Source organism: Varroa destructor, unplaced genomic scaffold, assembly GCF_002443255.2.
Source record: "Varroa destructor unplaced genomic scaffold, Vdes_3.0 BEIS01000004.1, whole genome shotgun sequence".
Classification (NCBI taxonomy): Eukaryota; Metazoa; Arthropoda; class Arachnida; order Mesostigmata; family Varroidae; genus Varroa; species Varroa destructor.
In genome coordinates, this window is record NW_019211457.1 from 42434530 (window position 1) to 42446836 (window position 12307).

Consider the following 12307-nt stretch of genomic DNA (forward strand, 5'->3'; position numbering starts at 1 on the left):
ATATATTACCGCAATCAATTAAATTTATTAGGACATGTCTTAACTTTTCACACTTAAAAACCATCTTGTGTCCAGCTTCATTATTTTTACGACAATCGCATATAATATTTCGCATATATATATATATACTGCCGAAACAACAAAATAAGCATTAGTTGTCTATTACTGCCTTATTGGTTCCCTTTACCCTTTACATCCTACCAAGATCTTCTAGAATTTTGCTGCTCCAGCTGCTGTTGTGTTTATTGTGAACACTGGAATAGAAATATCCGGACTTCTGAGCAGTAGCTTAGATCCTTATTGTGCTAGCGTTGCTACGTACTAGCAACTAGCATGATAAAAACCGTAAGCAACCCAGTCTCCCGGAAGTACACATCGCCCAACAGCCCTTTATTTACCAATACCTTTGCCCACTAGAAAACTCCGAGAGCTACAATAAGGGCAGCCCTAGAAATGTACTCTGCAGCGGCGCCGACTCGGAACAGGCCTGCGATTCTCTAGCCGTGTGATTCCTAAACAACCAGCTCGTCTACCAGCCTTAATCGGCCCAAGCCGATCGTAATTAACGGTCACACACGCACTACCGTCATACAGGACGTTGACGGGACACATACCGCTTCGTTGAGCACACCTTGGCAGGTAAGAGACTTCGTTCGTTGCTCTTGTCGCTGCGCTTTTCGGCGCGAGACATTGCGGCTTAGTGCCGCTTGTGTCGGTTGCTAGCTGCCAGATTGGCATCCGCCAGTTCGTCGTTCGCAAACCTATCTGTGGTACACTTACATGTCTGCTCATATCCGTTCACAGTAGATCCGAACATACATGAGCACAGACGAGCTCTCGAAGTTTGTCAGTCAAATCATCCGTCGTGGCTCCTGCCGAGCGCCCACCTTACCGTTACTTTCACCCCGACTCGATCTAAAATATGAGCGTGGTCGCGGCGACTGCCGTTGCCTAAGCCCCAACGGTGGTATAAAACACTGTATATAGCTTAGCACAGCCGCCATTGCTTTGTTGAGCTATTATCAGCTGTGGCGGCGGAGATAACGATAGAAGATTCCCATGATACCGGTAGTCAGATAAACCTGTCTATCCTATCCAACCCGGTAAGTTCATGCCTGGTAGCAGTACTTGCCCTGATGCAATCGACAATTAAAAGCAAAAAGGAAGCGGAGCAAAGCTACTACGAGAGATGCGTCGGCTACTGGAACCAAAGGACAGCGAAAGATTTTGTCGCGCTTTTTTATACCTATTAGGTGGAAAGGATGACGTATAACAATTTTGCCCGGGCTAAGTAAGACGGGTATCCGGCCGATGTGCCATTCACTGGCCATCTGCTATACGAGAAATATACGTATTCGTCGGTCCATCCGTAGCAGAACACACTCACTAGTGTAATATTATACCATAATTCAATAGATGATCAATCTTTAACCCCGAAACGACGGTTACTCACAAACTCTATACATTTCTCTGTTTCGATATATCGTATATTCATGTATATATGATATGGCAAGCCATTTCTGATTGTAAATTGACGGCAAGGATGCTCTCGGACTAACCGAGAAGATCTGATCACCTCGAGCATTAGATGTTGCCCAAGGGTGCGCCACTGAATGTATTATCATAATCACCATCAGCATCTTATACTTGCGTAAATAATACGGCTACATACTGCTGTTAGCATAATTCACAGACTATTTTCTTCCTTCTATCCTTCGCCCTTTCTCCTCCTCGCCCCCGGATACGAAAAGTTCAATTGCCCACTCACCAGCTGTTGCACCTCGATGTCTTCCGGAGTCCACAGATCAGGCAGGGGCCGACGGGTCTCGCCAGCGGCCGCAGGTCGCAGCATAGCGTACTCCTTCTGACCATGCAATTTCGATGCCTTCGCTACCTTTTCCTCATTTTCTGCAGCGTTACGCGCTGGGGCAACCGTAGTACTCGTGGTTGACGTGCTCGTGCTAACTGACATCGTCGTGCTTGCGCCCAGCGAACCGGCGTGCGCCTGCGCTGCAATAGCCGCCGGAACTGAGGGCTGCCGTTTAGCTGCCTTCTTTCTCAGATCCGATTTCTTCTGCACGTAGCTATTCATAAACTGACGCATGCTCTCCTTTTGCTGCTCGAGTCGTTCCTCATCAATAGGAGCGTCATAGCTGTTATCCGTTCCGTCGAAGTGCAGATGCGTCGTCGTCCATCAATTGCATTGTCGGCCATAAGTGCGGCAAAAGTGAGTGGAATTGATGCGGCGAGAAACAGTGGTGTGGAACAACGTTAGTAACGCCCAATGCAAAAGACTAAAAAAACAAATGGCAAAATAACTAATGCACTTTTTTTTGGCCTAGTTCCTGCACTATTTTTCGCGCGGATCTGTTCTTAACTTATTCCCCCAAATCCTCCTACGTCATAACAAATGTGTCAGCGCATCCAGCCCGTCTACTATGAATAGATGATGCTACATTTGAGCCATAATATCCAGCAAGAGCTGATATGACTACATTCACTATGGCACTCCTAGTAAACTAGCGTAGCGACCAAAAACCGGCGACCGGACAAACGAATGCACCGAACCGAGCAATACAAGACACACGGATCCTATTCGTATTGACGCTATATTTGATCTTGACGGCCTACGTTTGTTGATGCAGGTAGCATATATAAGTGTACACATAAAAAAACATCTGTAAGCGGTATGATTCTATAGCAAACCTGTATATTGGTACCTTAAAATCTACCTACTTCCGAATGTTTGTATTGCATTCATTAGTTCATCGCTCGGTTGTATTTAAACGTTTATTCAGCAATGGAAGATAGCGCTTACCTTATTTGATTGATCATTAAAGCTAACTAATGATACCAGCATCTCGTGTGATCCCTAAACTGGCCGAAAGATACCTATGTGTGCTGAAGTCATCCTCGAAATCCCATTGATACTGACAGTCGACAAGTGATTTACTGACCATATAGCCCCCTCTTACCTACTCTTTTTGATGCTACTCCTACTTGGCAGTAGAAGCACTATAAATTCTTATACAGGTAGTTACTCAGTGGCTCGTGAACACTACCACGCATTGTACCATCCATATGATATCCGACTAACCACTGCATCTTTCTATCTAATTATTAATATCTGACTAAATGCATCGATAAATAAAGCTATATACCAACCTACCTATACATTTGCCCGGACCGAGTCTAACCTGTTGTATGGAGAGAACCACAGAACTACGTAAGCAGGACAAACTTGCACACCATCTACATACGCTGCGCATTATGATGATCACTTACAGCGTGCCGATGTCGAGCCATTGCTGATTGGCCAGCTGCTGGCCAATATCAGTGTTCTGTCCATCCTCATATTGCATTCCAAGGACTTCATCCTGAGGCTCGAAGATGGCGCCAATCGGTCGGCTAGGCTCGTAATCGTACTCTGCCGGCTCCGGTTCCTGGTCCTGCAGGCGGGCGTTTTTCAGCGCAAGGTAGAGTCGGTTGTAATCTGGTTTCGGGTACGGGACGTACGAGTTACGTTGCAGTCGGCCGTAGATCGCGCCCGGTTCGCCGAGCAGGCCCGTTGGCGTAGCTGCTGCCAGCCATGTAACCATACTTAGCACGACAAAATGTTTCATCTGAAAATCGAACATGGATCCGGCATCATATTTAAATCAATTCTCCACTTAGTTGTCGGCAAACCTAAACGGTGACCATCCGAACTCATTGCAGCATTAGAACGTCAGATTTTCGCGCTTTTTGTGTGTCTCGACTTTGTTAAATGTGTACACCCTGTAGAATGATACACATACAGGACTTGACACAGGATGCTGTATATCATCCACAGATGATGACGTCAGCAACGACGCCCTTTGTTATGGGCCTCAGCAGCTAGACAGGAAGCCAACGCCATACACTGAATTATCGTTACGTTGTCGTCGTACCTTTCTTCATGAGTGTCTAGTTGGAATTTTTACAATGCGTTCCAGGCAGAGCTCCATTAAACCGTCTGCCCACGCTCTCTGTTCCCCCTTCGCCTCGTGCCTCTTGCGACCTTCGTTGGTCGTGGCACGTTCCTATGTTCTCATGAGCTGTTGTTCTCTTTTCTGCTGTTTCGCTTGGCCGTATAGTCATAGCTAGAGAAATAGCTGTTTTTGCTAATAGCAACGATGACATTCTCGACCTGGGTCGATGTTTTAGCTAGTGTTCCTGCCTTCAGCTGCACTTGACTACAACAAATACCTCCGTGTAGTTTATGGGCGACGTAAAAGGCCTGGAAGGCAAAAACGCAGAGGAGACTTAAAGGACAGGAGATTATTGTACTTAAAGCTGAGTGGTAACTGTCTGCGGCATCCTGCTTGAGGGAAGAACCTTGTCGCCATATTCTGCCGTACTAACATTCTTTACTGCGTTGATAGTGGGTTGCAAGTTCAACACTGAGCACGCCCTATAGAATTCCCACACACATTCCGAGCCTATGAAGCAAACTCGTCTATTTACTTATAATGGCAGCACAAGATTTCTTCAATGGCAAGCAGTGTCATTTCACCTTCTTGCTGCAGTTCTGCTCTTAACACAGGTACCTCTTTCCACCCATAACGTATTCACTAACTACTTGTCTATTAACTCCCAGATTGCCATACCTACGAAAGTCTAGAAAACTCCCATGGGTGCCATTTCATGAAAAAACTTCGGGCTCGCTTAAATCCTTGCTCTAACTAAATTAGGCGCAGTAAAGCAATGAAATCGGCCGAGTACTAGTTTAGCTGGACTTCGACGAGTCAAGTGTCCAGTCGCGATGTAGTCACCTTATGGCCAGCTTACGCACTCAGGGTTTGCGACGATGGTAATTAACGCCAATGACTGGTCAGCATATCCAATTCAGCGCAGAGCACTTTTAGTTGAAAGCTGAATTTATGTCTATTTTGAGTACGCTACTCTTAGACGACTGGAGGACACCATTTCACACTACCGCCAGAAGATACGTATAGCTTTTGAAGAAGGGTTATTTTGACTTGAAAACGGAGAGAGGAGAAACCCTATACAATTAATGGGAATGCAGATGGAGGCGATGCTACGGCCAACGAACTTCAATGGTATGGGTGCAAGAAGGGATTCTGAAAGCCATATCAACGTCAAAGCGGCAATAATAAAAAAACAGTAGAAAGGAGAAAGTGGTTTTTGTCTTTCTGTCTACGACAGGTCGCGAACCAAACTCACGCACAGCTACTTCTCGATACCGTTACACAGCGTAAACAAATTCCATCAGCCCCGGGGCTTACCCTTTGTTCGCAGCTTTTCCCCACAGAAAAATGCGATACTACAGTGCTTTTGAAGCACGAACACAACAGCTCTATTTTCCTACAGAAGATCTAGAACCGCAGCTCTAAAAACGACTGCCATATCATTGTATTACCATGGCACTCGTAATATACTTCATTGTACACTCAAACTTACTGGGTTTTTTCTATCGGGACATTCACTTATCGTCGGTAGCGTCTCACGTGCTTGCGATTTGTTGTTGTTTCTGTAAATAGAAACTCTGATAGCGGTCCAAATAAAGGTGACTGAAATACAATACAAAATCAGTACAATAACCAGATATATGTATACGAGCGTCGACTTGAAAGGCGTTGTTCGGGATGTTTTCCTTTACGGCTATTTCTCTCACTGCTGCTGCTACTGTGGACAGAGCTGCCAGTTCTATCCGATAGTAACCACTGGATTCTGCGAAATTCTGCGTTTACTGAAAGCCACAGATGGCTGAACACACTAGAAGCTTCGGGAGAAGAACTATCTGTATCCTACGAAAACTCTAGGACTTGTAGTTTTGCCAAAGGACGCCGTTGAATGATGGTTAGATAAGGGGCTAACAAACGGCCATGCAGTAACTGTTTTCGTAGTCTTTTTGTTATCTAATATGTTGTTATAGCTCATCGTACCGTAGAAATTCCTATGACGTTCCTATGCGCGGATAATGGACTCGTGCATTCCTTGACCTTTTAGTCGCCTGTTGCTTGCGTCTGTTAATCAGGCACAAAGCCTCACGGCAGCAAACAAGCGTCACCAACATTTTTACCTGCTTGTTTTTCGTTGGCAACAACGTAACATTGCCACGCCGGATGGGTTCACGGGAACAGTCAGGCCATCCGCTTGCACTAAATCTACCAAGTTAACGCCGTCATGGCCTGGTGTCAGCTTATTAGCTAACGGCAACAGAAACAAACAACCAATCAAGGCAGGCCTCTTGGCAATTTCAAGTGAAGCCCGAGACTACGATCGTGAAAACTGTAGGTCAAACTCCTGTAACAACGACAACCCGATGTTTCCCTATTGTAGAGCAGAAAGGTTAATCGTACAGGGTGTGACGTATCTTTGCGTCGAGACTAGGCAGACCGGCCTAATGGTACTGTTTTAGGTTGGCTCAAAGATACGGAACTGTCGCAAGGCTTAGCTGGCTTCGTGGTGTCAGTTTAGGGACGTGATGCCATTTAAAAGCTGTTCGAGCGCATTTTTTCAGCTATTTCTCTAGTTACGGAACTGTGTCGAAGGACAAAGCTGTATTTAACAGAAAAATAGCGGATGCCGACAGCTGCGTATACGTTTGGATAAGCACTTGCCTGTTTGTAACATTTGGCAGCGCCGCTAGTTGTCTGCTGCATAATCCTTCGCTAAAAAAATGAGGTTCGTTTTGATCAAATATCAATGGATTGTCGAAGAAAACCAACCAAACAAAGCGGTTAAAATGGCGGCGGGTTAAGACCAGCGTTGTGGATTATCTTCCTTGTCTCACGCTGATTCTCGCTACTTAGGCGTTTCCTTCGCCAATATACTTTTGCGTCTTCCCAGAGTATAAGTATTAACAGAGAACGATAAAATACATAAGCATTTATATGTAGCATAGAAGATGGAGACTTACTTTCGAATAGTAGCTGGGGTGACAGTAGGGGCTTGCCGGGACAAAAAGCTAAAGGGCCGCTAGAGAGTAAGGTAAGCGTTGAGGCTGGTAGGATTTTCTGAACGGGAGGAGCCGCCAGCCGTCTGAAGTACTTCAAAGCTCTTTTCAAAGGTGAGTATGACAACAAAGGCTACCCAAACGATGTTTACGCTATGAAGTAGCAGAATTCAAGGGGGCAGCATTGATTAGCAGCTTATTTGGCACACAGATCACTACTTACTGTCAGCAATGCAAATTTAAAAAAGCGCACTCTCCATAAAAATTAATTTATTTCTAGAACTGCTTACAGATAGAGCTGCTGACGAAGTACATGGTTGTACTTAATTGCATCGCCAATGTGTCGATCACTACGGATGGCAGTCGCCAGCACCGTGATCCTTGTTAAACACAGGTTACGCGCTAAGGCAATGGAAAGAAAATCGTATGTATTACATAATCGGCCAGTTAGCTGACAGCATGTCCTGGACTATGAAAAAACGTAGGGACAGCGGCCAGACAGAATAGAATAGGGTAGTAGCAGTCTCAACGACAGTCGATACGCAACCGCTTGTTAACTACCTCAAATCAGGTTGACTGGTTTAGTCCAAGTTCAAGCTGTCAATGCCCGCAGGAACTCTAAAATGACGCCGTCGACGGTAGCGCATCAGTGCTCATTCGATTTTATCGGTGACCAGGGTCGAATCTTCCATATTTGTTAGGCGTTTGCAGGCAAATCAGTATTAGCTTCTGAAGTAATACCCCCCTTTTACAATTTGAAAAAGAATGCACGAACAAGGATCTATGAGAATCTGGACCTTCTATCATGGATCAGCAGCTGTTTTTGAAAGCGTCGCTAGCCATGTATGTGATAGTTCAAGCGCACGTTGAATAAAGTTAGAACTAACTTTGTTGTAACAGTACCTTCTGCCGGTACAACAACTCAAGGATAGCTTAGCCAGAGGCGTTGAATTAGAAATCTATCTGCGTCGTTACATACATGAGTCCTCGCGAATTCTCGTTGGCATTCGTATGCTCCTAAGTATGAAAACAACTCCAGCCAAACTTCCCCAGTGATCGACGCCTACGAGAGCATTGAGATATATTTAACCAAGCCAATCGTACAGAGAAAAATAGGAAGACCGAATGAACGCTAAATTATAGATGGCTTGTGTTGAACGCACAAGATCCTTGATGAGCTGGACAGCTAAACAACAACAAGTATACTAAGATTACATTTACCAATCCTCAGTCACTGGCCACGAATTGGTTTTGAAACCTCTTGGGAAAGAGGCACACGTTCGACAATAATTGAATAATCACTGCTATCGATAGTGGATTTTAAGCACCTGAGCTCAAGGACTGACGTTCATGGCGATAAAAGTGACAGGGCACAAATGATGTAATGGGGTGATCCTCGCTTACACGTAGACAAGTACTTCTCACCTGTTTAAATGCATGGAAATTATTATTTTTTGTGTTATGCGATAAGGGTTTTTTACTTTTTCCAAAACGAAACCGATCTGGAACAACGATGGCTTCGGCTAGTGAAATTGCTCAGGCTGTTTGAACTATAATATAAAATCACTCGACCCAAAATGGTTAAAACAAGGTTATGAGCGTAAATTTCTGACATGCCTCAGACTTTAATTTATAGTATCTATTTACAATATATTACGTACCGTGTTAGAATAAGCGAATTGATTGTACTCTGAGGTTTATGTCACACCAGGCGACACCAACAAACTTATTGTTGTTCGAGGTACCGTTAAGAACAGGTAAGGTTGTCACCAATCCTTTTCAGCAGTTTTCACAGTTTCAATACACACACGTGAGCCGGAAAGCTTCACGAGCTGTTCGGATGAAGCACTTCTGTCCAGAGCGGATAACGCGTGCTGGGCTGTGTCCAAGACCTCGATCCACTTGTTGCTTACTATACGCGCCTCTGCGGGTCGCCTTTAAGCGGTGGCCTCTGGGTCGTTGTGGTTGACCGTAACAGCTCCGATGGAAGAGTGAAGGGTTGAGATCTTGAGGCCGCTATTTAGGAGATATCTGACGTAAAGTTCACGTCAGCAGAGAGGGTTCAGCTGAGGGTATGCGTTGAGTCGAGGGGAAAGGGCCGACGGCGGGGACAAGCTGCATCCGCAGCAGGCATCGGGAGCCCCATTACGACTTACCGAATAGCGCTGCTTTACGAACTGAAGGCAGGCCATAAATGCTGAGAGAGAGAAAACCAGCAAATGGAACAGCGTGTAAGAAGCTCAGACAACGGAAGACTTCAAGCTGCGGGATTTCATGTGAGCTTCATGCTGCAAAGGTTGGCCATCGTCAAGGCACTATTTGTAACTGCTACTACGGCACGATGTGCGAAAGCCGTTGCCTTCGTGCAGGCCTAACAGTGACTAGGGTTCGTAATCGCAGTTGGTGGTCGGTTTACGACAACTAAGCGGGCCGCAGTAGCGCACGATAACGAAGCCATTACTTTTCTTTTACATTTTAAAGGTGGTAGTTTCGTTAGCAACAGGGAACCAGTTAGATACACATGGTTCTATTTATTCGAGCATATACAAGATAAAGTAATTCTGGGATGGGAAAAGAGGAGGAAAAAATGAAGAAAAAGGGTACCGACGATCATAATGACAGTGATGGCTCAACGCAGCCATGATAAACTATTCGTGTGGGTACTTAGAGAGCACGACGACAACATGGAGTTAGTTTTCCTATACAATAAATATAACGAGGAGCAACTGATACAGCTTGATGCTAAAGGCGCCGGAACACTAACGGAGAGTGCAAAGTTACGCTGTTCAACAAACTAACCCCGTGAGCATTGTTCATTAATTTATCTTGTATTCCACTATTATTAAATCCCTCGCTGTTTTGGTTCATCACGCATTTTTTAGACCACTAGGGTTTCAGGTTCCCCTTGAAAAGATTGATCCTCATCAAACCACATTAATGTACAGAAAATACCCCTTAGGGTTTTATTGTTATACGAGGGTTTCAAAAAAAATATTTCGCGTCTGCTGAATATCATACAGAGTCCAAGCCGGAATAAATGATTATATATTCTCTCTCCGTAATATATTAGAATCGGTCCTCGCGGCTCAACTACCGGTAAGCCTGTAAGCGAAGGATATTGGAAAAAAAACTTTGGGATTTTCTGTAGCTAAGGCCGTCGGCCATAATATAAGAGCACAAGTTTGATCCTAAGTAAACCGCGATGAAAATAGTTAATAACCAGATCGAACTCGCGAAGGAATATATTTCGCACCCTTTGTGGAACGGTGCTTTTTGAATTCCTGCAAATCTTCTGCTGCTGCGTTTCCGAAGTACATCAAAGCTCATAACTATAGGTCAAACATCCTAGACCTAATATCTTTTTACATTATTTTACTCAGACCGGAAGTTCACAAGAAGAAGCGCATAATGAGTGAATTAGGCCACTTCTGCATATGTTTTCGTGGGTCAAATCACTCTACAGATCAAAACATAATAGTACTCGATTGATTGTAAGTTAATTAAAAACAAAGGAAATCACTATCAATGGATGGTGAATAACGTATTGTATATGTTTGGCGCTCTTGCGATCTGCCGAAATAATCATATGATCCTATCTATGTTTGTGCATTAATGCTATTAGTCCAGGTTTAGGCTAGACTTAGCTTCTAAGTTATATGTAGCAAAATTACTTAACTTTCGCACGTTATATTAACACGCATTTCATTTCGAAATTCGTGACCATCTTCAAAATTCATCGGTGATCATTTTGTTTATGCTCGTAGTAATGGTCCGACCTTGGACCTGAACCTGTTTACACACTACCGAAGTTATATGGATGGTAAGTTCGATTGGTAAAAAAGCGTTTCCCTGCTTCATTCATAAAACAATTGCATTCTACTGACGTTACACAATAGCCTTATAGCTCCGAAAGTATGATGCCTTATCTACATAGATGTATTAAGGCACATCACAGAGTCTAGAATAGATTTATACGGGGTGGACTAAAATGTAGCGTAAGTTGTGGTGCTAATGTGCACAAACTACTTGCGTTAAGATTTTGAAGTTTGTTAATATAAACATGATAGGGCAATTTCTAATCGTTCGCAATAATTACATGTGTTCTCGGCATTGTTCTTTCCGAGCGCATAGATCAAGTTCGAGCTTGTGGAAGGGTCTTACTATTGAGATAAGGGCGTAAGTGATTACCAATGCGTTGCGCGCATAATGTTAGTATTGTAGTTGGCTATCAACCGAAGCACTGGGCATGAATTTACATCTATACGCATCATCTCAATATCGCAATTGAAATGTTGCTATATGTATGACCATAGAACAACAAGTAATCATGTTGACATCAGTATATCTTTTAATACGACTTAGGACGTCATTCTACCTCGACCAAAACTTTCGATTAGCACCTTGCTCCCGTACAGGTGTAGCCAGCCAGTAGCGCCTATCACATTGACAAAAATACCACGTATTTAAGCTAGATCTGCAGTTCTACCATATGGACAATTTACGTTTGTCAAACCTGATGCTTTGAAGAAGTTGTGAGCCTTGCTTCAACGTGACTACAAGCTTCAGTTTTCCAATCTTATTTCGGGCTGTTGTTTTTCTGGTAGCACTTTAGAACTCTTTTGTGCTACAGGATTACTCCATTTTTTGTTGTTTAGCTTAATCTTAGACAGAAAATTGCCTCTATTGAACCACTGCGTGACAACAAGTGAAATCATATCTAAGTCAATACCACATTTGTTATTAATAGGCTCTCTATAACCTATTCAACATGTTTTGATCGCTGCGGCCAGCACTCTTAGAGAAGAAGATTCTCAATCCATTGATATACTCAAGTGTGACCTGTGGTTCGGTGTCTACGATCTTAGCAGTAACATTTGACGATGTTATTACCTAACCTCATTATCGATGACGAAGCCTGCGATTATTTCGAGGAATGTAACGATAATGTTGTATAGTAAGTTGAGGGCTAAAGTCTGAATAGCACAAATGGCATTTCATTAAATGTTTCTATAAGTTTCGGGTACTGACTAAAGACGAAAAACAAAAAAGATCTGAACACCAAACAAGTTCGTTGTAGAAGCAAGCGAAAGCCTTAATCAATCGATTTAGCTTTACCAATTTACCTTTTCATTCCGTAGCCTTCACGTAGTTAAGCCATAAAAATCTTCCGACCAAAATGTCCGAATGACGGAATTTTGTATCGGGTTTGTTGTAGACACGAAAAGAGTGTGGGTTTGCTCGTCAACACGCGACAGTTTGTGACTGCGTATTAACCAAAAAATATTAGAAGAAATAAGACCTGCGTTGTGTTCTGTAGCTGTTGGCTCTTTTGTTGTTCTTTTTATTAAATATATTCCGTTAGTCTTT

General features: G+C 43.6%; 1 protein-coding gene across 4 annotated transcripts in view; it reads right to left on the reverse strand.

Annotated features, from left to right (window-relative positions):
- The window catches only part of LOC111249527 (uncharacterized), a 33987-nt gene extending 25042 nt beyond the window's left edge, over positions 1–8945 (reverse strand). For all 4 annotated transcript variants that reach the window (XR_015326960.1, XM_086987859.1, XM_022803517.2 and 1 more), the window contains exons 1-3: positions 8602–8945; positions 3286–3623; positions 1769–2153 (exon numbers count right to left, since the gene is read on the reverse strand). Coding sequence is in view for 3 of the 4 variants with exons in the window: in XM_086987859.1 (XP_086843985.1) it covers positions 1769–2153; positions 3286–3623 (723 nt within the window). In the remaining variant the exon portion in view is untranslated. The remainder of the gene's footprint in view (positions 1–1768; positions 2154–3285; positions 3624–8601) is intronic.
- Between the last annotated feature and the right edge of the window lie 3362 nt (positions 8946–12307).